The 26,567-nt window shown below is 41.3% G+C and overlaps 1 protein-coding gene across 2 annotated transcripts in view; it reads right to left on the bottom strand.

Annotated features, from left to right (window-relative positions):
- Positions 1 to 4,579: 4,579 nt before the first annotated feature.
- The window catches only part of LOC103176542 (signal transducer and activator of transcription 4), a 33,408-nt gene continuing 11,420 nt past the window's right edge, over positions 4,580 to 26,567 (bottom strand). For both annotated transcript variants that reach the window (XM_007890162.2, XM_007890163.2), the window contains exons 5-23: positions 24,900 to 24,992; positions 24,196 to 24,274; positions 23,550 to 23,635; positions 22,616 to 22,767; positions 22,357 to 22,515; positions 21,846 to 21,938; positions 20,685 to 20,744; positions 20,026 to 20,046; positions 19,833 to 19,926; positions 19,697 to 19,741; positions 18,905 to 18,988; positions 18,491 to 18,589; positions 17,014 to 17,149; positions 11,045 to 11,097; positions 9,786 to 9,877; positions 9,502 to 9,641; positions 8,345 to 8,536; positions 6,187 to 6,253; positions 4,580 to 6,106 (exon numbers count right to left, since the gene is read on the bottom strand). In XM_007890162.2, the coding sequence (XP_007888353.1) occupies positions 5,974 to 6,106; positions 6,187 to 6,253; positions 8,345 to 8,536; positions 9,502 to 9,641; positions 9,786 to 9,877; positions 11,045 to 11,097; positions 17,014 to 17,149; positions 18,491 to 18,589; positions 18,905 to 18,988; positions 19,697 to 19,741; positions 19,833 to 19,926; positions 20,026 to 20,046; positions 20,685 to 20,744; positions 21,846 to 21,938; positions 22,357 to 22,515; positions 22,616 to 22,767; positions 23,550 to 23,635; positions 24,196 to 24,274; positions 24,900 to 24,992 (1,878 nt within the window). In that variant the 3' untranslated portion in view covers positions 4,580 to 5,973. The remainder of the gene's footprint in view (positions 6,107 to 6,186; positions 6,254 to 8,344; positions 8,537 to 9,501; positions 9,642 to 9,785; positions 9,878 to 11,044; positions 11,098 to 17,013; positions 17,150 to 18,490; positions 18,590 to 18,904; positions 18,989 to 19,696; positions 19,742 to 19,832; positions 19,927 to 20,025; positions 20,047 to 20,684; positions 20,745 to 21,845; positions 21,939 to 22,356; positions 22,516 to 22,615; positions 22,768 to 23,549; positions 23,636 to 24,195; positions 24,275 to 24,899; positions 24,993 to 26,567) is intronic.

Here is a 26,567-nt window from a genome sequence, read left to right as displayed (position 1 = left end):
GGTTTATGGTCTACGCTGACTTGACATAACTGATGCTTTTATTGTTATTAATTGTGCGATGCCAACTGGTACGACTTATGTGAGGCTTTACTGTACATCCTTGCGAAGCGCTCTGAGACGTCCTTCCGCCTCGAACGGCGCTGCACCTGATGTAAGGGTTACTATGCGAATTTCAGCACTGACGCAGAAATACACGTCGTCTGTTTACGGAAATAATCCTTTTACAGAAAGGCTTCTTACAGGAAAACACGAACGCAAGACTTACTTGGATCAAAATTTATGTTTCATCTTAAGCATTCTATGGTGTGCTCCCTCTGTGCAATCTTTTCAGAGTATTTGTTTTACCATCTCTCATCCCCACTTCTAACCTCCGACCTCATCACTTGTGTGAAATTGCGTGTGAAGCACTTTGAGATATTCCAATATGATAAGGCATTACACCAAATGCAGGGATAGTTATAATAAAGCAACCTAAATATAATGTACTTTTCACAATTATACAACCTGCTAAATGCATATGAGTGCAATTTAGTGTAATTATTCAACATAATTATTAATGTTTTAGGTATTTCTTGCCCTTCCAGGCAGGGCGAAACCTTGGGCAAGTTTCCTTACTCCACACGCCTAATAATAATCCCTCCAAAAAACCCAAAACAATAATAAATTGGTCATTTTCAATCTACGACTGTTTGTGGGACATTGCTGTGCGCAATTGGCTGCCGCGTTCGCCCACAAATATACAGTCAATTCACTTTACAGTATATTCTGTGAAGCGCTTTGGGACGTCCTCCCGACGTGAAAAGCGCTATATCAAATGCAAGGATTATTATTATTATTATTATAATTCACGTCATTATTTTCAGACTTTGCAGTTGAATTTTATGTGCATAACAATTGTAACATACAATATAAAATTACATTTGTAAAGCACCTTTCACATCGAGACAACATCCTCCAAGGCACGGAACTGTTAGGGATTAGGACCGGAGCAGCGGGCGGGGTGAAGGGGGCATTGGGATCAGGGAGGGTGGAAGGCAGAAAGGGTAGGAGGGTGGCCCAAGGTACGGTTGAAGAGGAGGGTCTTGAGACGTGCCTTGAAGGAGGCAAGAGAGGGAGCGAGGCGAAGGGAGTGTGGGGGAGGAGAGGCTGAAGGCCAACCGCCGATGGTGGGGTGCGCTGTGGGGGGGAACATGGAGCAGGCTGGTGTTTGCTAATTGCTAAGCTTTGGCAGTATGCAACTTATATTTATAATGACTTTAACATTATGAACCATAAGATTCTGTAAGCTCAACTTTTTGCTGTTTTATTTAGCATTTTGCTTATAATGGAAGTTAACATTTGTACCGCTATACTTTGAAATTAAATTCTGCTGAGATCTTCTGTAACCTTGATAGAAATGAGTAGTGTCTGTTTCTCCTTTATCTAATTGTGTAGTTATGTCAAAAAGAGATGTGTGATTAGAGGACTTTTATCTGCAGAAGAGGGAGAGTATGTGCTGGTGGTCTCAAACTCTGAGAGACAGAAAGTAGTAGTGGGGGTGGTGGGGAGAAACAATGTGAATTGTTTGAAATGCACAAAGTCGAAAAACACATTTGTATAAGTGTCAAGCGTAAAAGTATTGGCCACTATAACGTCTGAAGTTGGAACAGATCTGGGATTAAAGAGAATCCCATTTAAGGAAAGAAAACTCGTGTAACTGTTTTGTTCTGACTCAGTGATGGTATTTTTCTGTAATTTCCATAAAACAATTGGAACTCATGCAAACACTCTGTGAGCTCGGTTATATCAGGTCCGAATCCACTGATGGCTTAACCACTACCAAAAATATCTACAACAACAACAACAACAAGATTCCATTTATAAAGCGCCTTTCACGTCAGGAGGACGTCCCAAGGCGCTGTAGGCGCTATCTACTGTAGGTTGCTTTTTGACAAAATTGGCATAAAACTACAGTAATTTTGTATGGAAACCAGGCAAAANTTTAAGCCAAAATTTTACCATTTGCACGTTTCTTGCCTTGTTTATTTGTGAAACAAGATTTCATCAGTTAAACTCTGCCATGTGTCTCAATGTTATTGTTCAGCAGATATCTTTTCTTGTTCAGGCTTGCCAAGTTCTAAGCTTTCTCCAGCCCAACACTTTGTTTTGCAGTTTGCAAAGTCAAATGATTACAGTTGCCATTCCTGCACTTCTTGCAGATGGCACTACATTCCGTGAAAATAAATAAGAAAAAGTTTTTAAATTTGCATTCATTTCCGTGAATGTTTATTGTTATTGCATGCTTTGTGTCATGGGTTCTTCAACATTTACTTGACATTAGACAGACTAAACCTCAGTTCAACATCTCACCTGAAAGATAGCATCTCCAACAATGCAGAGCTCCTCACAAACTGCACTGGAGCGTCAGCCTGAACCACACACTAAAAAATCCCCAACACAGGATTTTCCCACAACCTTCTGGCTCAGAGGCAATGTGCTGTATTAATAATAATCCTTGCATTTGATATAGCGCTTTTCACGTCTTCTAGACGTCTCAAAGCGCTTCACAGAATATACTGTAAAGTGAATTGACTGTATGTTTGTGGGCGAAGGCGGCAGCCTATTGCGCACAGCAATGTCCCACAAATAGTCGTGGATTGAAAATGACCAATTTATTATTGTTTTGGGTTTTGGAGGGATTATTATTAGGCGTGTGGAGTAAGGAAACTTGCCCAAGGTTTCGCCCTGACCTGCCTGGAATTGAACCCAGGTCTCTCGCTTGCAAAGCGAGTGCTCTAACCACTGAGCTACAAGACTCCACAAGGCACTATGCACTGAGGCAGGATGGCATGTAGCATACAGCTTATTTTCCATCAAGGATTGCTACTTATCAGAGTAGTGCAGAGAAATCCAAAAATGGGGAAGGAGAAAGAAATAGCTGTGAAAGAAAAAGGAAGTCTTTGAACCCCACCCCGCCACACACACAGAATTATAAGAACTGCTTCACAGATACTGGCAAAGTATTTCAGATTTGAATCATTAACGCCACAGTTTTAGAATAATGATTTCCTCAAATAATCTAGTTGGTTAAACGCCAAGGGTTAGGGTCCCGGAGTGCATTCGGGTACTACTTTCCAGAATTAGACAAGGATGGTGAGTCACACCAGGGAGAGAGTGCACTACTATTTTATATTTATATTTTATATTCCAGCGCCTTGGGACTTCCTCCCGACGTGAAAGGCGCTACATAAATGTAATTTTTTTGTTGTTTTATTCCCCCAAAATATCAAGTTTCTTTTTTTTTAATCAAAAATATTATATTCCCAAGTCACATATTTTTGTGTAAATGACATGCATTTGTGGAACTCAGTCAGGAAAATGAAATGGTGGCATGAATTACAAGAGCTCTGGAATATAAAAATCCATTTATTGAGAAAGCGTCCCTGTTTCTCTTTACTGTTACATTTAACGTCATCCAAACAGATCTTGAGATCTTGTGAACTCAACATTTTTCTTCCCACTTGATTTTATTTTTACATCCACGCAACCTGATCCTTGCATTAATATCCCTATTTTCATAAACCTTTTGTGCTTGCGGTTTCCTCAATGCTGTATTTCTAGTTGATCTTTTAATAAGTGTCACCTTGAGAACCAATATATAAACAGCATTCACACTGTGGCGTCCAGTTTCCTTTCCCCTGTTTTGGTTATTTGCACTCTTTAGTTTCACTTTCATTTTCCAAGTTGCTCTGCACAGGAAGTATAATCACACCAATCATAATGTACTGTGCACCCTAATGTTAAAACAAAACTAATTAAAATCCATTTACGACCCAGTGTAACAGCCTGGCAGTCGCGTTTATTACTGCTATTAGTTTTAGTATCAAATCATTATTGTTTCCAGTTCCACAACTAGAGGTAATGGCTGAACATTTTTTTACAGTTTTCTTGGTCCAAAGTAGCAACAACAATAACAACAATTTACAATTAAATAGAGGCCTTACAAGTCAAGAAGACATCTTGAAGAGCTTCACATCGCTGACTGGGAACCTGAGGGCGCGGGGGGAGGTGATTGGAAGTGTGGTTGAAGAGATGGTCTTAAAGCAGGTTTTAAAGCAAAGGAGACAGACTCCAGTATGGAGTTCTAGAGAGCAAAACCCCAATCAGACAAATAGGTAGAAATTGATCATTTGAAATCAGCAGCCTGCATTATTTAATCCCAAATGTAAGAGGCAGCAAGACGTACCTACCACATAGTGAAGAGAAGTGGAATACGTAAGCAAGAACTATGCCGTCTTAAAACTTATGAACTTTTAAGAACTGTGGAATCATGACTGGAATTAAGATTATTTTTTCACATTTCTGCTCAATTTTGAGATAAAAAGTAGATGGAATCTTAGGCACTTGTGTTAAGAGGTAACATAACAAGTCACCGTATTTACTGTGTAAAGCAAATGAACTGGAAAATTGCTGCATTTGATTGGAAGAAATCTTAAACCCTCAATTTTGAATCCTTGCCTTTGTCTAACCTTATATATTTGTTACTATTTGCAATAAGACAAGTCCATGGTCTGTTATTGTAGAAAACTTAAGACACAGCTTTTCGAAAATGTACTTATTTATTACAAATGCATCCTATACCATGTTACACAAACTGAAACTTGTTTGAACATTTGACCTCCTTAACAAACTCACATGCAATTGTAACAAGTTTGCAACTAAAAAAAGTAAAGCACTTCAGCTTTCCATTTTATGCCATAAAGGTCTATGTTATATTAAGTGGATTCCGCTGAACACTAGGGAGAAGCACTTTTTGAAAATCAAAGTGCAAACGCGGTTATTGGAAAGAAAACATTCAAAAACAAGTTACAAATATATTAAGATATTTTACACAGTCAAATGAAGAGGAGGTTTGTGTAGAATTTGTAAAACATCCCAGAGCTCCGAAATCTCTTGGTGCCCATGCAGAGGCACGCACCAAATATCTTTAATGTAGACTATCAATTTTCAGGAAACAAAACAAATTGGAAACAATGCATTAGTTTTTGGTGAGTAATGGCTTTGAGACCATTAATTCTATGTGTACAGATCGTACAGCGCACTCTCTCACAGAAGCACAGATGAAGTAGTTCAAAAAGGCATCTCTGCTCGATTTTCTAATTGACAATATCCAAACTAACTTAAGTAGTATTCATACTCTCTCGAAAGGTTTTTCTCATGAAAATAATGATGGTTCTGCATTATGTTAGACTCCTCGCCTGCAACTTGGTCAATGTTTCAATCTGTAAGTGCAAGTTATACTGGATATTTACTACTATTTTTAGTTTTGGAACAAGACGGATACTTTGTGACATAAACGTTTGAAACTAAGTTATGCAATAAGTTATACAATCATCGCTGAAAAGAAAGTATCTTTTGGAGTGGATACAAAAATAAATGCAAACTTTTAACAAATGCTAAAACAGAAGTAACATCTGGGCAAGAAATAAGATGATAACAGAGCTGTGCTATCTCTTAATTTATGTGCCTTAGGGAGGTACAAAATTAAACACGACAGGTTGTTTGAATATAGCATTGAGATGGATCTCAGATGTGACTATAATATAAGGTAATTAGGTTTACGGACATAACAAGCATTTTATAACACTTTTATCACTTTGCATCAAGACCAGCTTGTAAATAAGTTTTGGATAGTATGATGGAGAATATTCTGCTCAATTCAGTGCATGTTACAAATTGGGTATTTAATGTTAACAACAGTTAATATTTTGTAACATGGCTGTTGAATATTACCTGGCTATCCGGTTGTTAAATATTACATAGTTGTCATTCTTAACATCATGCTAATAAATTCTTTCTTAGTTTTCCCACATTGTAAATACATAGCTGGATAACACTTATTCATCCTTCTTTGAAATTAAACACTTGATCAGATATGTATGATATACAGCATTTGGCGTGAATGTAATAGTGAGAAGCCATTGAAATTCAGTTTCAAATCATTTCTTCAAAACATACAGCAGTCTCGATTTCTGCTGGACTCAGTTGCTGTTTCAGTTCAGCATATACTCCCGGTGACATGGGAAGTAGGTCTGATGAGGAAACTGGGGCTGTGGAAGCATTTGGACTGTAAAATACAATGATTAAATGGTCACTTCACCCACAAACCATTTTTAGTAAAAAAATGTATTGGTCACTCATACTTACAATTCAGAGAACGGGATAAACCTTGAGGAGATATACCCTTTCTTCTCTGTCTCTGTGGGCTCAGAAACTGTAAGATAAAACCCAATATTGATATATTTCAATTGTTGCATTGGGGATAATAGTTACAGTCTATAACAACCGAATTAACCTTAAGAGCTCCAGGTCTGATGAGAAGCCTTAGGAACTGACACTTGCAAGTCTGACAGAATCTTATAAGAGCTATAATCCAAGACCTTGAGAGGTTACACAGAATTTGTTACACAGATAGAATTTGTAGCACCGAAACAGACTCAAGTGGTCTGTACCATTGTTTATACTCCACGAGCCACCACCATCCTAATCAACCCCCTTCCTAGCCTCCACCCGTAGCCTCTATTCCTTTCTCCCTCAGTTATGCTCTTGTAGAAGAATTTCTGTAGCAAGATCAGTAATATCAAAGGACTTCCGATGTTTCTTGACGTTTCACTTTATACCTGGTTTACTATTCTTCCTTTATTATTGTTATGTTATGATGTACTTGTTTGCAAAAATCTGTATTGTATCTGTTCGGATATCCCAAGGTGCTGGACAATCAGTGTTTTCGCACCCGAGCTGGGGGTTGGGATCAGGTAGGGTGGAGGGCAGGGGGGGAAGGAGTGTGATCAAAGGCACAGTCTTGAGACGGGTCTTGAAGGAGGCAAGGGAGGGGGCGAGGCGGAGGCACTGTGGGATGGGGTTCCAGAGGGTGTGGGCAGAGTGGCTGAAGGCATGGTGGGGCGGGCGAGGGACGTGAAGCAGGCCGGAAGGAGCAGGTAGGCTGGACCGTTTGATATTGCTGATCTTGCTACAGAAATCCTTCCACAAGAGCATAACTGAAGGAGGAAGAAATAGAGGCTACAGGGGGAGGCTAGGAAGTGGCGGATTAGGACGGTGGTGGCTCATGTGGAGTAGGCTGGATCGGGAGATCGCAGAGCTAGGCGGGGAGCAAGGCCATGGGGGGGCTTTGAAGGTGAGGACCAGGGTCTTGAACTGTATCCTCTGTGTGATGGGAAGCCAGTGGAGTTGGGCGATGGTGGGGGTAATAGGGTCACAGAGCCTAATGCTGGAGAGGACATGGGCTGCAGAGTCCTGGATGATCTGCAGCCTATGGAGGGAGGAGTTGGGGAGGCCGACAAGCAGGGAGTTTGCATAGTGAAGCCTGGATGTTATGAATGCGTGCATGATGGTCTCGGTGGCCTGCGGTGTGAGACAGTGGCGGAGCCGGGCGATGTTGTGGAGGTGGGGGAAGGCAGAGCGGGTCATGGTATGGATGTTGGGTAGAAAGGAGAGTTGAGAGTCAAAGACAACGCCAAGGTTCTGGACTGGCTCAGAGAGGGGGAGTGTGCAACCATGGATGGTGATGCTGTCAGCGCCTGAGGTGTGGAGGCGCTGACGGGAGCCAATCAGGAGGGCCTCTGTCATGTTGACGTTCAATTGTAGAAAGTTTGCTCTCATTCCAGGACTTGACATTCTGTCCTGGAGTCGACGGTGGAGGCAGAGAGATAGAGTTGGATGTCATCTGCATACATGTGGAGTCCTGTAGCTCAGTGGTTAGAGCACTCGCTTTGCAAGTGAGAGACCTGAGTTCAATTCCAGGCAGGGAGAAACCTTGGGCAAGTTTCCTTACTCCACACACCTAATAATAATCCCTCTAAAAACAATAATTAAATTGGTCATTTTCAATCCACGACTGTTTGTGGGACATTGCTGTGCGTAATTGGCTGCCGCGTTCGCCCACAAATATACAGTCAATTCACTTTACAGTGTGTTCTGTGAAGTGCTTTGGGACGTCCTCCCGACGTGAAAAGCGCTATATCAAATGCAAGGATTATTATTATTATTATTATGTGGAAGTTGACCCTATGTCTGCGGATGATGTCCCCAAGAGGGAGCATGTAGATATTCAAGAGGAGGGGACCAAGGACAGAACCCTGAGGAACACCGTACGAGACAGGGCTAGAGGAGAAACCGTTTGTGGAGATGAAGTGGAGACGTGTGAGGGAAAGGATCTGAATTATTCAAGGGCAGAACCATGAAGGTTGAGATAAGACCAATTAGGGCCAATATGCAATAATAATCCTTGCATTTGATATAGCGCCTTAGCATGTTTTCTCCAACACACAGATTGACAGATACTGACCTTCTTTCGGCTTATTGTTGTAATGTTTGCCAAAGGCTTTATACTTCGGGATGTCAGGATACAGGTACTGCAGGGGGTTCTCTGGAATGTTCTCAGCCACCATTACTTTGTAGTCGCGAATGATGTCAGGCAAAGGAACAGCTAACAGCTGACTCTTGGAGTAAGGTTCCACTGAATGAAGTCTCATTTCCCCTGAAAACAAGGATAAAACCCAACCATTAGCATAATCTTTTGTGCTCAGCATTCAATAAAGATCAGTGAATCCAAAATCCAAGAACACCTCCCAGAAATGCCAAGGAAGATATCTGATTGAAACATTCTCTCAAACCCAGTTGTGAAGGATCTCACGTAGTCTCCATTCTAAATCCCGCAGGATTCAAATTATGCTCCAGAGAAACTAGTGGATTCATCCGAGAGAATTGAAACCCTTTTTATTCCAGTGGTTTTTGCTGCTCTCAGCTATCATGTGCTTATACTGCACAATAGAACTAGACTTTGGATTTCTGGTAGCCATTGGAATAAAATAGGTATTTTAGTCATCAACAGAACATTACTAACACGGGTAGAAATAGTTGTTACCCATGGGAAGCTTTAGTTTATTTGGTTAGTCAAACCCTCTGGGATGCAACCCTGGGTGAGGGGTGCTATATAAATGCAAGTTGTTGTTTTAGTTGACGGAACAAGCCATTAATAATGAAGCTTCACAGGATTTACTGTAAAGTGTAGTGACCACATATTTTGTTGGCGAAAATATAAAAAAGAGATGTGTCAACATGGTGAAGCACTATATCAAATGCAATGATTATTATTATTATTATTACTACAATAGGTCCTCTGTTCAATCAGATCTAAATACCATTCCTTACAATAGTGAATGATATTCAGACATCATTGAAATCTATTGCTCCAACTGTGCACTAATCATGAGGAAATTATGCAATTTCGAAATCATGAGCATAACATTGATAGGAATTTGCTCTGAATTCTAAATAGTTTAATGTAAAAAAAGTGATATAACTGGAATATCATAATAGCTTTTTGTTCACCATGATTTCCTTTGTATAATGTTATATTTCCAAACAAAGGATTTCTTTATTTAATTTTGCTTACTGTTCTGTCCAATCTAAAAAAATACATGGACTGTAGTGCTGACTCACCATTCTCTGACCGATCCACCCAAGTAAATGTGATAGCGCCTTCCCTGCTGCTCTCGCTGAACCTCAGTAAAAACGTCCCTGGCAGCTTGTCTTTCAGTAAAGCTCGCTCCTTCTCCTTACTCACAAATCCCACTATGTAGCTGAAAAATAGATTTCAAACATTATTCACTGGACATACAAGTATTTACAATTGCCCCACTACTAACTGCTTTGGCCCAGCACCAGTAATCCATACTGAGAACCTTGTATGAACAATTTAGTTTTGCTGATAGGCCTTTACTTACTCATCTATCCAGAGAGCCAAAAGGTGTTTCTTGATCAGTTCCAAGATCCCATCCAACCAAAGCCAGAAACTGAACCGATTAGGGAGGGTCTCCTGTGAATAAAGGCAAGAATAATTAGTTCAGTGCGGAAAGGTGGTCTGCAACTCATTCTGCTCATTCTGAAAATTCTTTAAAACTTTCAACTGTTTGAAAAACTGCCTTCAAGTTTGCTGAGTGAACAATATATTCTTGTACAATCAGAGGGAGATTAAAGTTTGATAAGACTCAGTGTAAAATACTTTCACACAAATACACTTCATTCAAAATGACCTCTTATTTGCCTGCTGTACCCTTTGTGGTTTGTGACTGTAGATTACTTTTGTTCTTAAAAAACTATGGACTGCTGCTAAGGGATTCATAGAAAGTGTTGTACGGCAATGTAAATGTACAAATGAATGCTCTGGCAAGTTATACTTTGCTGACAAGCTTAAGTTTCCTTCCTTGAAAATAATTTGATGTTAGTGTTTCTCTTTTATCAAGACTGATGTTAATGAAATCAAGGATGATACTAGGGATGAATGGATGCAGCTAGCAAGAAAGATTGGATAGGTTGGAGGTTTTCTCTCTAGAGCTGAGACCATTCTAAGGGGACCCGAATGAGTGGTTTAAGATTATGAAAGGATTTGATAAGGTGGACATTGATAGGCTATTTTCATGTATTGCTGAGTCCAAAACTGAAGGGTATAAATATAAAACAGCAGAGTTTAGGAGGAATTTCTTTATGCAGAGGGTGATAAAAATGTGGAACTCACAGCTGGAAGCTGTGGTAGAAGCAAAAAGTATCAACATATTTAGGAGGAAACTTCATGTATACATGAGGGAGACAGGAATAGAAAGGTAGAGGAGATGGAATTAAAAAGGGCAGAGGCTTGTGTAGATGACACAGATGGTGAAGCTGAATGCCTGTTTCCTTGCTGTGTCATTCTGTGTAATTATATCTCAATGCAGACTTGATATATTTTTTGAACAAGGATAATCTTAATTTTCTTTCCTGCTACTTTATTAACATTACGTTTTGAGTTAAGAGTCACTTGTTTGAACTCAAATATGCTGCTTGAGGTTCACCACAATTCTTGTTTATTCTACATTCAGCCTAAGCTCCACAGTTTCCCAATTTTCAGCTAATCTTGGATGACGAATAATATTAACAACATGCTAAAGGTGCAGAGAACATATTACTTAGTCTGGACACAGACATTGGGGATAAAATGACAACTTACCTTACAGAATTTACTCCACGAAACTTGGCAATCATTATAATTCAGTTGTTGTCCTAGAAACAAGTTAAATTACATTACACATTAATTGATTATAATAATAATAATATAATAATAATAATCCTTGCATTTGATATAGCGCTTTTCATGTCGGGAGGACGTCCCAAAGCGCTTCACAGAACACACTGTAAAGTGAATTGACTGTATATTTGTGGGCGAACGCGGCAGCCAATTGCACACAGCAGTGTCCCACAAACAGTTGTAGATTGAAAATGACCAATTTATTATTGTTTTTGGTTTTTGGAGGGATTGTTATTAGGCTCTGTGTGGAGTAAGGAAACTTGCCCAAGGTTTCACCCTCTGCCTGGAATTGAACTCAGGTCTCTCGCTTGCAAAGCGAGTGCTCTAACCACTGAGCTACAGAACTCCACATTATTTTTTAAAAGAGAAAGATATAAAATGTGGAAGTATCGATTTCCCTTGGTGGCTGTTCAACCCTCTACAAGTGTTGACTCTGTGGTATAAATGACTAAAGCGGTTTAGAAACCCAAATTTTAGGCAATTATTAAAATGAATACTGAGTATTTTCTAGGGTGTGAGGGGCTTCCAGCGTCCATTTTTTCCAGTGAATCACAAAGGATTTCCTGTAAGGAACCCATTATTTTATAAAAATCCTGTGTCATTTTGTGTCAACGGCAGCACAACAGAAACAGATTCAAGTATATATATTGGATAAACAACGACAACAAATTACATTTATATAACACCTTTCACATCGGGAGGACAGTCAAGGATGTGCACCCAATTTGGGGCCTCGGATCAGGGAGACTGGAGGGCAGGGNACAGGAGTAGGCCATTCAGCCCTTCGAACCTGTTCCGCCATACAATTAGATCATAGCTGATCTGTACCTCAACTACAAAAACAACAACATTACATTTGTCTGGCCACATTGGGAGGATGTCCCAAGGCACTGGACAATCAGTGTTTCAGACCTATGCTGGGGGTTGGGATGGGGAGGGTGGAGAGCAGAGGGGGAAGGAGGGTGACTAAAGGCACGGTTGAAGAGGAGAGTCTTGAGATGGGTCTTGAAGGTGGCACGGGAGGGTACGAAGCAGAGGGACAGCAAGATGGAGTTCCAGAGGGTCGGGGCAGAGGGCAGAAGGCCCGTCTGCCAATGATGGGGCAGGCGAGGCCGGCGACTTGAAGCAGGCTGGAACCCGCTGAGCGGAGGGAGCGGGCAGGTTGGTAGGGGGTTAGACGTTCGCAGAGATAGTGGGGAGCAAGACCATGGAGGGCTTTATATATCAATTGGGAAGGCAAGAAGCAGGATCTTGAACTGTATCCTCTGTGTGACGGGAAGCCAGTGGAGTCGGGCAAGGATGGGGGTGATAGGGTCATGGAGCCTAGTGCGGGAGAGGACACAGTCTGCAGAGTTGTGGATGATCTGTAGCCTATAGAGGGTGCAGTTGGGGAGGCCAACAAGCAGGGAGTTTGCGTAATCCAGCCTGGATGTTATGAACTGTGTATGAGGGTCTTAGCGGCCTGCGGTGTGAGTCAGTGGCGGAGCTGGGTGATGTTGCGGTGGTGGAGGAAGGCAGAGCGGGACATTGCATGGATGTGCAGTAGAAAGGATAGTTGAGAGTCAAACAAGTTGCCAAGGTTCATCTAATCCTGTCAATTCCAATTTCCTGCTTTTTCCCCATATCCTTAATACCCTGACCTACCAAAAATCTATCAACCTCATTTTTGAGGGTGTGGATGGATCCAGCATCCACAGCCTATTGGGGGAGAGAGTTCCAGATGTCTACCACCCTTTGAATGAAAAAATATTTCCTGATTTCACTCTTAAATGACCTGGTTCTAATATTAAGATAATGCCCCCTTGTTTTGGATTCCTCCACTGGAGGAAATAGCTTCTCTGTATCTACCCTATTGAATCCCTTTATCATCTTAAACACCTCAATCAAATCACCCCTCAACCTTCTAAACTCAAGGGAATACAATCTAATTTAGCCTTTCCTTATAACTTAACCCTTTAAGGGCTGGTAACATTCTAGTAAACTGCGCTGCACCCCCTCCAGGGCCAATATATCTTTCCTGAGGTGTGGTGCTCGAAGGAGGGTAACCGAAGGGTGTTCGAATAGGAAGGTCTTGAGACGGGCCTTAAAGGAGGCAAAGGGGTGGGCGAGGCAAAGGGACTGTAGTTTGGAGTTCCAAAGGGTGGGGCAGAAAGGCTAAAGGCCCAACCGACGATGGTGGGGTTGGCAGGCTGGAGTAGGTAGAGCAAACCAGAGTCCGCCGAGCAGAGGGAACGGACTGGCCAATAAGGGGTTAGAAGGTTACATTTAGTTTATCAATTCTGTTAATCCTGTTCACTAATTCATATTTGTCACCACATATAAATGCTTCCTTGCCTTTGACTAACAATCACAATGCCAATGTGTTTTGTTGCAATTACTGTTCGCTGCACCCATATTCCCTAATGTGCAGGCCAACTGATAGCTCAGCGGGACCAAGTACAATGCGTTACTAAGTCATAAAGATCCCAACTTCAATTCCGAGTCAACAAAGATACGATGGGAGTATAGCATTTGGTTTCATTTCCTCTGCGCTAGATGATGATGATAATAATAATCCTTTCATTTGATATAGCGCTTTTCACGTCTTCTGGACGTCTCAAAGCGCTTCACAGAATATACTGTAAAGTGAATTGACTGTATATTTGTGGGCGAAACGCGGCAGCCAATTGTCCCACAAATAGTCGTGGATTGAAATGACCAAATTATTATTGTTTTTTTCAAGGATTATTATCCCCGGAAAATCAATCCGGCAATCGACTAACACCCGAGTTCCTACTTACTGCGAGGTAAACAGAGGCGTGTGGAGTAAGGAAACTTGCTCAAGGTTTCGCCCTGCCGGGTATCAAACCCAGGACTCTCGCTTGCTTAGGCGAGTGCACTAACCACTGAGCTACAGGACTCCATAGGGGAAACAGGACTGGCTAGAGAAAATAGTCAGCCACAATTTCTGTTCTTAGTCATTATTAAACGACCTCTGCTGGCGGACGTGTATATTGTGTTTATTGTGTTTATTGTGTTTGGAGAGAAAACACCCTCTTCTCTCTCAGTTAAGCAGTCTGTGACAACACCCATATATGAAAAATGACCACTTGGGCAAGATGGCAGAGGATGGCAGGTGACCCTGGGACCATGCTCCACCAGAAGACACTTTCTGCAGACCATGAGAGACAATAGCAACAACAACTTGCATTTATATAGCGCTTTTCATGCGGGGTAATGTCCTGGAGCGCTACCCCACAATAAAGACAACACAGCACAGAGTTATTGGGGGAGAGTAGGGAGAGATTTTGTGAGACATTCAATCTGCAGATCAGTGATTGTCCTGATTTGGGAGCAAAGAAAACACTTGCACCACACTTTAGTCTGTTCAAAAGATCTATTATTCATTGGAAACTATCGTGTAAGCTTCAAAGAACATTATTCTATTTGGTTTAAATCTCTCAAATTTGCTTTTTTTATATGCAGATGACAGCATTTGTCGTGGAGTCCTGTAGCTCAGTGGTTAGAGCACTCGCTTTGCAAGCGAGAGACCTGAGTTCAATTCCAGGCAGAGGGCGAAACCTTGGGCAAGTTTCCTTACTCCACACAGAGCCTAATAATAATCCCTCCAAAACCATAAACAATAATAAATTGGTCATTTTCAATCTACGACTGTTTGTGGGACATTGCTGTGCGCAATTGGCTGCCGCGTTCGCCCACAAATATGCAGTCAATTCACTTTACAGTGTCTTCTGTGAAGCGCTTTGGGTCGTCCTCCCGACGTGAAAAGTACTATATCAAATGCAAGGATTATTATTATTATTATTTATTCAGAGCCAGTAAACTAAAAGGAGATATTAACTCATGTTCTTTTGTTATTTTCTCCGTTTCCTCTTTAGTATGAAGGCTTCAAACCCCAACAACCCACAGAGTACTACTGCTTTTGAATTCTGTATTTAAAATAATAAATTGTGATATAATAAATAAAATTGTGACACTTGCTAACCTCACCTTCTGATAACTGTTGCGATGAATAGTTTATCAACCGTTGCCCTGGCATAAACTCACAGGAGAGTCAGCACAGCTCGCAACCTTACTGGGTCAGTTTCATGATTGGGATACTTTTAAGCCCCGAAATAAAAAAATTAAATCAAGAATTTACTCGGGCTTTACCACTGTGACAAGGCTATAGGTCGGGAAATTAAATATAATGAAAATCATAAAAATCCTTCCATTTAATATCGCTCCTTTCACATCGTGAAGACGTCTCAATGTGCTTCATAGGATATATTGTAAAGATTGGTGTACAGTAGGCAAATCCAAACAAATGAAAGCAAGTTGTTATTCATTGTGCACACAGCAAAGTCCTGCAGAAAGAGTTCCTTTGTTTCTGTTAACTACGTGGGTGGTGGTAAAAATGACACGGCTTCAAGGAGGTTTAAAATGTGGACAGTGGCGATGGTGAGCTACACCAATTACCATGTGAAATTTGTGGAGCTCGATAAGGCATTCCTCATGTTGAATACCATGAGAAACAGATTATCAAACCACGGAAATTTTCCTCAGGGAGCTTTTCACCTTTTCCAGTAACATAATCAATAAGAGCAAAAAAAAAACATTTATTATCTTGCTTTAAAATTTCTGCCAAATACTCTTTTGAGGTTTTGAAATTTAACTTTGTAAAAAGAACTGAATGACCATTTGCCAAAAACCTCCACTACCGGAAGTAAATCATCCGCACCTCATACAAAGTCAAAGACTACAATGGAGCCCCATTAACAAGGCTGGAATGGGATTCATAAAATCCCTATCCGTTTTGTATTGAATCCCAAAAAACTGGTTTCACTGTTCAGGTCTCGCTCACTTCCACCATGCATCTGGCTCCTGTGCTACATAAAATGGCCAACTGCTGGGTCATGAGACCTCCTCAGATCTCACTTCCTATGCATGGTGTATGCGCCACACAGGAAGTGACATTGAGGGCAATTGAAGAACCCGCAGCTCAACCTTTCTTGGTTAGTGTGAATCACAGACAAAATGTCTGACTTCGGGTCATCAGGGCTCTGCCCCGCCTCATCAACACAGGAAATGGGGTCGGTGGTGACTCAATGGCCTGGAAGTCAGATATTTTAGCACAGGAGTCGGCCAACTGCTCTCTTAACAGAGCTGCTCAATATTAAAAAGCATTGTAGCACGGCTCTAACGTTTAAATATATACATTTTATATATTTCAAATATATAAATATAGCTCAATGACCCAGCAGACCTCGTTTTATAATGATAATAATCCTTGCATTTGATATAGTGCCTGATCTTCAATACGTCTCAAAGCGCTTCACAGAATATATTGTAAAGTGAATTGATTATTTATTTTGTGGGCGAAACGCGGCAGCCAATTGAGCATGGCGGTGCCCCACAAAACAGTCGTGGATTGAGTGACCAAATTATTATTATTTTTTGGATGGGATTATTTTTGGTGCAATTTCTAAAAAAATTGAATGCTTCTCTTCCGCATTCTTTACTCTTAGGATAGCTTACATTTAAAATAATTATTGTAACAATCCTGTTATTTTACAGAGGATGATTATTCTTCCACTATATTCAGTTTCTGATAAACCTTCCCTCTCCCTGACTCTCCCCTTCGTTGAAACTCCAACTCCATTGTTTTGATCTACAATCTAAATGCAATCCACCAGGTGGCATCATTCAATGTCCTTTGAAACGCAAATCACAAAAGATTCTTTGGCCCAGTTAATCTTAACCTTCCACAAAGTCCACCCTACTGTCTTTGCATTGCAGCATCAAATTGATTCTTGAATGAGTTCAGCATGTTGAATGTTCCTACCAATGCAATACACAACTTGCTTAACGACAGGTTAGCTTTTCACCTGGTGACTGGTTGCTTTACGTACCAAGTAGTTTCTCTGCCAACATGTTTAGTTGGTCAGAATTGAGACCTCGACCCACATAAGATGAGAACTGCCAGCTCAGCACCTCTGAAAGCTGACTCCAAATGGCAGCAGGCGGGTTGGTGAAGAAAGCCAAATTCTGTAATAAGTAAGGTACAAGTTAACTTTAGCAACCGTGTCTGACAGCTCGTTCATCAAATCTCTCTAATTGAAGCCTCCTGTCAGCATCCACGCGCTCCACAAGACATTTCAAATAAGTAATAAAAATAATCTTCACATTGGGAGGGCATTTCAAAGTGCTTCACAGGATTGACTACAAAATGGAGTAACTTTGTACTTTTTGTGGGGGGACACGACAGCCAATTCGCGCACAGCAAACCATCAAACGAAGAGCTGCTTTTATCAAATGATCTGAATGTTATTATAATTTTACTACCTTGTCAGCCAGTGTTGACTAAAGAGACATTTGTCTAATTGGAACATTCATTTATTGCAATGTTCTTGGACTCCCTCCCGTCATGATGGCCTCAGGCACCAGATAATATCAGGAACACACAGAATTTATTTTGAATGACAAACAAATAAAAGCAAGTTGTTATTCACCAACAAAATGGAGTTTATTTATTATAGATGATGGTGTATATAAGGTACTTTGACTTTGGCTCCCTGACAGCTCACGTGGTGCTGTTTTGAATGATCTTTGCCTTTGCCTTCAACCGCTTCCTGCCTACACCCGTATCTCCCACCCACTTTAGGTTACTACTCCATCTCTGTAAAGCACTTTATGTTCCCCTACATCAAAGGCACTATACAAGTACAAGTGTAATTGTAAGTTGTATATCTATCAGGAAAGTTTCAGTTCTGATCCTTGCAGTGTAATGGGTTTAGTTAACCTCTGGGGTAGTGATGTAGGCACAACAATGATATCAGTGATTCTGAGCTAAAGACGGTACAACACAACTTACACACCGCCTATAATGTTGTGGGAGAACATACTGAATTGCATTGCAATTCTGGCTGGGCACTGGAGCTGAGGGTGGGAGCTGGGGGGGGAAAGATAACAGAAAAAGCATTTAAAAAAAGAAGAAAAATGAGCCATGGTTGTCTTTTCCCCATGACTGCCAAATGACCATCGACTGTGAAGCACATTGGGTGAGGACAGCATTGGGCTATCCTAGTCAAAGGAGCTGCATGAAATGCAAAAACATTACCAAGCACGGAGACATTGATGTCACAAATCAGATATCAGCACTCAGTACCAAACCTTGGCTGTAAGCACTGATCCAAACAAAGCCAGAATGACTCATCTGAAAGGGGACTGAAAATGTATACAGGTTTAATAAATAATTAACTCAACCACAGGCCTTGAACTGTCAGGTCTATCTGTCATCGAGCTTCACGTATCCTTTATGGAACTAATAATATAGCGTTAGCTAGCGCGCAACTTATTTTAAAGTCAGTTGTTTGGTTAGAAATGTACCTTGAGGTCGTTCATCAGCATGTTGTACCATATAACAGAGGCCCAGCCGCTGGGTAGCTGACACACGTTGGAGATGACTACGACAGGCAAAGAACTGGTCTGCATATTTTAGGAAAGAATCACAAGCAAAGAAAATTAATTCCGAGGTTCCAAGGACTATGATCAAAGAAAACTGTAAAGTGCAGTGATTGTGTATTTTGTAAGTGAATGTACAATTAAGAAACTCATATAGCTGCCTCGATTCGCCCACAAATTATACTGTCAATTCACTTTACAGTATATTCTGTGAAGCGCTTTGAGACGTCTCGAAGACGTGATAAGGCGCTATATCAAATTCAAGGATTGTTATTATAGGATTATTATAATAAGGTAGAGTGTAACGCATTGTACGCCCAAGAGAGCAAATAAACTCACCTCTAAATCTATTGTTAAATCCTGGTGACAAAACTGTGTCTCAAAATTGATTGAATGGAGCTCTTCTGTCACAATCAGAGGACCCTGGAGAATGAAACAAGAGAAAACACTGGCAGCATTTAGAAAGGTAAACAGCCAAAAATCACTGATGATTAGCTTATGCCGTTGGAAGTGATGAGAAGCGGCGGTTGGAAAGTATTTTAATATTGCCTGATATTTAAAATAATTTGGAAAGTGCCAGGTTGTCATGAATATGCAGAATATGACTATGAAACAATGACAACGACAACTACCCGCATTTATTTAGCGCCCTTCATGTGGGGTAGCATCTCAGAGTGCTTCACCATGGCATAGTTTATTGCTGAGTCAGAGAGGAAGGGGAAGGTGAACCCTAGGCACGGTTGAAGAGGAAAGTCTTCAGGTGCGAACACGGGCAAAGAGGGGTTTATTAGGAGTGAAGCAGTGAGTTCCAGAGGGTCAGAACTTAATGGCTGAAAGCGTGGCTGCCGATGGTGGAGGGATCTATAGAAGGTCCGAGCCGACTGTAGAGGAGTGTTTTTTTACTATTTACACCATAGGGAATCCTCAACTGATTATTGAAGTTGTGTTGCATGCTGCTTAGGGGTTAACTCAACGTTATGTCAACAATAACAATGACTGTGAGATACTAAAGCACAATGATAATATCACCCTAATGCTCTGGCATGTTTAAGGCAAATCTCAAAAAACAAATATCACAATAATTGATTATTTATTTTTTAAAATTACCGATGAAAAATTATATTTAATCACCTCATTTCCTTTGGTTCCTGTAGAGGATTTCTGTTCTTTGAGTTGCTGTCAAAGAATGCAAAAACGTTACATTATTTTCGACCCTGAGCTTCGCAGCAATGGATACTAGATGCTAGGGATAAAGAGCTGTTTTTACCAAATGCCTGAATTCCACAGAAAGGCTTCCATTCACTGACTCCTCCATGTTCATTACTTTGCAATTAGTGCCTAGGATATTGAACTTACGATAGCTTTGAAGGAAGAACACAAACAGTTACAAGAATCGACAATTTTGCAGAACAAAAACTAAGCAATCTTAGAAAAAATATTCTTGAGAGCTTCTCGCTTACCCTCTTGCAGTTAGACTTTCCCTGGGGGAAAAAAAATCAAAGCACACAAATAAGAGAAGGGTTGCCTGCGGTCTGTAATTATGCACAGCTTTCTGAGCTTAGCTCCAAAGTCATTTCTTTTTATCACTGCACCCTACACAGAGGGTTGTGAGAGCCCTGCTCCCCTCAGGGCAAAGGTGCAGAATCCATTGGCACTTTTAATAAATAAATAATAGATCAATCTGACATTTCGTATAGCACCTTTGACATAGGGAGCACATCTCAAAGCACTTCATAGGCTGTACTGTAAAGTGTAGTGATCCTGTATATTGCGGGCAAACACAGTAACCAATTTGCACACAGGGATATCCCACAAACAGCCATAAAGTGAATGATCACATTTATTTGGTGGACCATTGACCAGCACAAAGTCCCTTCTCTTTTCGATTAGTGCCATGGGATCTTTAATGTCCTTCTGAATGGGCAGAGGGGACCTCAGTTTAACTTCTCATCCAAAAGATGGGAACCCCAACAGGACAAGGGAGACCAATAGTTATTTATGAAATAGCGATAATAAGGGAAAAGGAGAAGAGCAGGGAAGTGGCATTAAAAGATCCTCCATAACCTAGTAAATGGTGTAAAGGCTATTGGACTGAAAATAAAACGTTATAACGACTTACTTGTCAATTGTAGCTTTCACTTTTAGCTGATAGTTCAGTTCGGGCAATTTTACCAAAAACCTACAAAGAAAAGAGATCTTTATCTTCAGATTATTATTGGCCAACAGAAGTGTTGTGTACAAGATATCCCCAAAACATTCTTCACTGAACCTACTATGATCTGTCCTTTGGGTTTGCAAGCCACACACAATGTAAATTCACCGCAAAATACATTATGTCACTCACTAAAGCACGCCCGAGGATCCAGATTGACGGTGGAGAAAAGGGCTGAAGAGTACATCAAACATTCAGAAAGTTCATTACTGGGAACAAAATCGATTCTGCCTCCATTCAAGATTAGGAATTTTTTGCATGGATTTCTTAAAGTGGATAAATTATCTTGATGAGGTTAGGAGGTACGTTCAAGGAACAAGAAACCAGTCAATCAAAGAGAAATGCTGACAGACCATGGTTCACTGATTCTGGATGAAATATAGCACTCCTCCGTGTCTTTCAGATAATAATCACAATCCTTGCATTTGATATGTTTTATGTTGGAAAGACAACAATAACAACAACAAATTGTATTTATGTAGCGCCTTTCACCTTGGGGGACATCCTAAGGATCCCACGATGCCTCAAAATGCTTCATATGATTCACTGTAAAGTGTAGTGATTGCCTATTTTGTAGGCAAATACTTGTGAATAATTGTGTTCTTTTGTGTATATTGCAAGAAGATTAATATTTTTACTCATCATCATCATCAAGAGAAACATGTCATTGCAATAATAATAATCCTTGCATTTAATACAGCACCTTATCACATCTTCGTGACATCTCAAAGCACTTCACAGAATATACTGTATAGTGAATTGACTGTATATTTTGTGGGTGAAAGGCGGTAGCCAATTGCGCACAGCAGTGTCCTACAAACAGTCGTAAATTGAGTGACCAATTTATTATTTTTTTGAAGGAATTATTACCCCCAGAAAAGGGATCCACCAATCGACTAATAACCGGGTTCCTACTTACTGCCAGGTAAACAGAGATGTGTGGAATAAGGAAACTTGCCCAACGTTTCGTCCTGCTGGGAATCAAACCCAGGTCTCTCGCTTGCAAGGCAGGTGCTCTAATCACTGAGCTATAGGTCTCCGTTTACAACTAAGCATGGTCACACGCACCTTATTTTGACAGTGAACTGGACTCCAGTCTTGAGGACCATGGGTCTCTGGGGATGGGTGGGCATGCAAGGCTGCCTCTCCACCACAAAGGAACTGCACGGGAAGGAAAATAGACGTTATAACTTCTCACAATTATAATTCATTCCCTTTATTGCCAATTTGCTTGATAATCCATACGTTTAACACTTATTTTACTCTATATCACTTTAAGATTTTAAGATCAAAATTAAAAGAATTGAAATTGTATAATTGTAAAATTATATTTTTTAAATTATAAAAGCTATAATCTTATAATAACGAAAATTATTCATCGAAGATAAAATTTAATATTAAGATTTAAAATAACTAAACTAAAAAGGATTTTGATCGAAGTGGATACAATCTCATTTTACTGAGCGCTGATATCCTTCTTTGTGACAACAAAATACAGTGTGTCCTTGGTCCTAACAGGGCAGGCAGAGGGGAGGAAAGTCGCAGCATAAAAAAANGGCTCGATATGAAGATCACGCACCTTTTGATGAGGCTGTAGATCAAAATGTTTACTTTTTCCTCCAAGTGGGGTCTCTGCAGTGGAACAGGATCACCTTCATAAGTCACCTTCTGCAGCAGCTCTTCCAGTTTTTTCACTTGTCTCCTGACCTGAAACAGGCTCTCTGCTAGCATCGTGAACCTGGTTCAAAGGATTCACAATTCACATCAGCCATCAAGTCCAAAGGCATCATATCTGCATCACTGCAAATGGCAAAGAATGTTGGTGCTCTTTACTCTACCAGTTCTGCAGCTGATCGAGGCATGTGTTCAGAGGCCCTCCGATGGAGGCGATCTGCTGTCGCCGCTTCCATTCTATCAGCTCTTCTATCAGTTGTCTGTTCATGAGAAAATCCATTTGGTTCAACAGTTCTGTGATTTTTTGGAGAATCTCCTAAAGCAGACAGAGGCACGATGAGCAACATCCCACTCGCAAATGTGATTAAAAAAAATGCGATTACCAAACTTACATGACAAAGTCAATATGGTCATTTCGCCCACAAAATATACAGTTAATTTGCTTTACAGTCTAATCTGTGAAGCGCTTTGAGATGTCTTGAAGATGTGATAAGGCGCTATATCAAATGCAAGGATTATTATTATTATTATTATTACGTGATTCAAAATTTTCAGAGCTGCTCTCACTACTCCATTAACCCATTCTCCCAACCCATACACACACACACACAAACTTTAGAAAGTTATTCATACATAATACAGAAAATGCAGCAATAAATGGTGCCTACATTTAGTTCATGTAGAAAAGTAGCATTTTTCAGCACAAGGAAAGCCATTCAGACCACTGTCTAAGTCACTGCTACCTCTGCTTTCTTTCAAGTCACCCCTATTCTGAATCCCGCTTTCCAGCTCATATGTTTGAGTGTCTTTTGTAATTTTATCACTGAAATACCAGCAACGAGTGAAGTCAGATGTAATTGCAATGGAGGAGAAATATCACTTGGGTCTAGATTTACTGTTTTATGAACCACAAACTAGCTTCATAGTTAACAAATTCTGCACACTGTAAGATACGAAGAAAATAGAATCAATGTAGACCCAGATGGAATTTCTACCCCAATATGTTTTTAGCTCTAAATTTCAAAAACACGGAAATGGATATTCGGGGAAAATAACCGAAATTGTGCCTGTATTTACGTAGTTCAGTTGAAACTCTACCTTTCTTTTATGATCCAGTTGGTTAAGCATTCCTTGTAACCGGAAAACTTCCTCCTTCACATGAATACTGTTCCTATCACAGTGTTCTGCAATCAGAGAACGACGCATAGCGTTAAATTCTAATGAAAAACAAATTCTTTGTCAAATTTAGCAAAATGTCTAGCACAAGGCTGCACAAGTGGTAACCCAAACTGCATGGCTACCCTGATGGTGCAGTGGAAAAAGCAACATCTTACAGACTCTAGTTTGCTGGTTCAAACACTGATACCATTTTCTTTGATTTGTTGGTTTTGACTGGCGTTGGATGGGGAGGATAAATTAATCCTGGCCTTTGCGGGATGAGGGAGGCTAAAAGCAGTCAGGGTTCCTGCATCTAGGCCCTCAACTGGTAACGTGTCTGTGTGGCAGCTGGGTTAGGAGAAGCTCTCACTGTTGACTCTCACTGCCAAAGCTCACACATGAACAAAGGCCATTTGGGTGGTTTACTGGAGGGTCACAACATTTGGGTGGTTTACTGGACTCCAGCAAGAGCAGACCAGACCAGGAACAGAGGCGATATGCAAATCGGGAGATACATTTACAAAAATAATTGAACACAAAAATTTCTTTTTTTAAAAAAAATTAGCCTGCAGATTGTAGACATTACCTTGTGTCTGTAGTGTCTTGTATCTGAAATCAAATTCATCCTGCAGGTCCTCGAGGAACTTTACATCCTGTTCGACCACCTTTTCACCAAGCAAGAGATGCAGTAGAGGGAGATTTGATAAGATTTTGTGGTAGATTCAAAAGATAGTGTGAACAAAAATGAGTTTTGACGCACAGTGATGTTCAGTTCATTGGAAATATACACAAAGATTTAACTTGCACTAAACTTTACTTCACGTTGCTTAGATTTGATTTATTATTGCCATGTTGCGCTCTATAATTCACCCTTTCTTGTTTCTGAGATATTTTCATGTTGTGCATCAATCCTCTATCTTGGAATTGGCTGGTTCTTAGGCTTTTGCTAATGTATACTCTACAATACTTATATCAATAACTATACTATCATTCCCATCTTAAACACTGTACTTTGAATGGTTGAGGATAGACTAAATATAATTTATTTTATTCATCTCTTTATTATTGTCAAGATAATATATTGCTGATTCCACTAGCAGCTATTAGATAATAGGGAGAAGAGTAGAGAGGAAGGCAATGAAGGTAAATGTAATGAAGGTAAATATATAAAGCAGGATGCTTACAGAAATGTCAGAATAATATCTCTAAGTGACAGGTCTTCAAACATGCTGTGTTAAATTTAAATTGATGCTTAGGTTGCAATGTTTGGTTTACAATGAGTTAGCATACCTGTACATTGGATTTCATGGCTGTCATTCTCTGTTCCAGTTCTCTCTGTCTTTCCGAAATCATTGAGTTCTGCATGATTTTTTCCTCGTCCCCCTAATACACATTATGTATAATTACAGACCAAAGATAGATTAAGAGGTGAGATTTAAAGGGGTCTAATTTGCAATATTTCTCAACAGGACTCTTAATTCCTGTTTATACAAGTTTATGTGATACAAGTGTAATTTGTTGTTGCCATTGTTAATTGATTTGAATCCCCAGTGTCAAAGCCTTCAGGAGGGGAAGGGGGCAAAGATTACCAGATTATTTTTAAAGCCAGAAAATAAAGTGTTGGTGCTGCCTTGAACAAGCAAAATTTTCAGAACTTCCTGTGTTATTCATGGTAACAGGTCGGTGGTTACGTGAGCAAACAAGCACATTCCATTTGTAGATAACAGAGAACAAAACAAAACAAAAAATCCTCTGCGCCCCCCGCCCCCAGGGCTCAGAGCCCACCATGGTCCTGTTAGGTTGGCTGCCCCAGCCCCAGCACATGGGATAATGTGTCCATCCACCTGACCGCTCGCTCCCGGTCCCCGCGTGCGCAATATGGCTGCCGCTATGACCCGAGCCCCTGACCCCCTCCCTCCCTCCTCCCTCCTCTCTACCCCCAAACCCTCCCCCCTCTGCATCTCTCCCGCTCTCTCCTCCTCTCTCTCCGTCCCTCTCGCCTTCTATCCCCACTTGACCCTCCCACAACCTCCCTCTGTTCCAGCCTGGGAATCCTCCGCCGGGCTCACCGTGGCACTCGGCGTTGGCTGTCCAGCAGCAGCCACACCGACTGCCCCATTCCCCACCACACTCGCCAGCCACCCCGGACACAGACCCGGGGAGTCAACCTCTCCTCCCTCATCCCCATTCCCCCACCCCTGCCTCACAACCGGGACCCCCCTCCCTCCCACACACCCTTCTGTCAACCGCTCCATCCACATCGGACTACAAAATGTCCGCTCCCTCTGTAACAAGGCCCTGGTCATCAACGATCTCATCCTTGATGAGAACGTTGATATCATGGCCTTAACGGAAACCTGGCTCACCCCAGGCGACACCTTCCCCTTCACGGAGGTCACACCACCCGGCTACACCTCCCACCACATCCCTCGCCCCAACCGCCGTGGCGGTGGTGTTGCCCTTATCTCAAGGACACCACTTGCCCTATCCCCCTACTCCTCTGGCTCTTTCCCCTTTTGAGCACCTCACCCTCTCCCACCCCTCCTTCCTCTCACTTAAAATCCTCCTCCTCTACCGGCCCCTAAAACCTCTCCCACCTTTATCTCTGATATCTCAACACTTCTCACATCTCTCTGCCTCTGCTCTGATCGCCTCATCATCCTGGGCGACTTTAACCTGCACTTCACCCCCTCCTGCTCAATCTCCTCAGATTTCTCTTCCCTGCTCTCCTCGCTCAACCTCTCCCTCCACATCAACTCCCCCACTCACAGTCACGGCCACCCACTCGACTTGGTGATCACCCGGGGCCTCAGTGTCTCGGATGTCACCATCACCGACAAGGCCATCTCCGACCACCACTTCATCTCCTTCACCACCTCCACCCCCCTCCCCACCTCCACCAGACCCACCACCATCTTCTACCGCCCTGGAAGAAGTTACCCCCTCAATCCCTAACCG

Source organism: Callorhinchus milii, unplaced genomic scaffold (assembly GCF_018977255.1).
Source record: "Callorhinchus milii isolate IMCB2004 unplaced genomic scaffold, IMCB_Cmil_1.0 Scaffold6, whole genome shotgun sequence".
NCBI lineage: Eukaryota > Metazoa > Chordata > Chondrichthyes > Chimaeriformes > Callorhinchidae > Callorhinchus > Callorhinchus milii.
The sequence above is the reverse complement of the archived record's forward strand: the minus strand, read 5'-3'. Positions and strand labels throughout refer to the sequence as shown.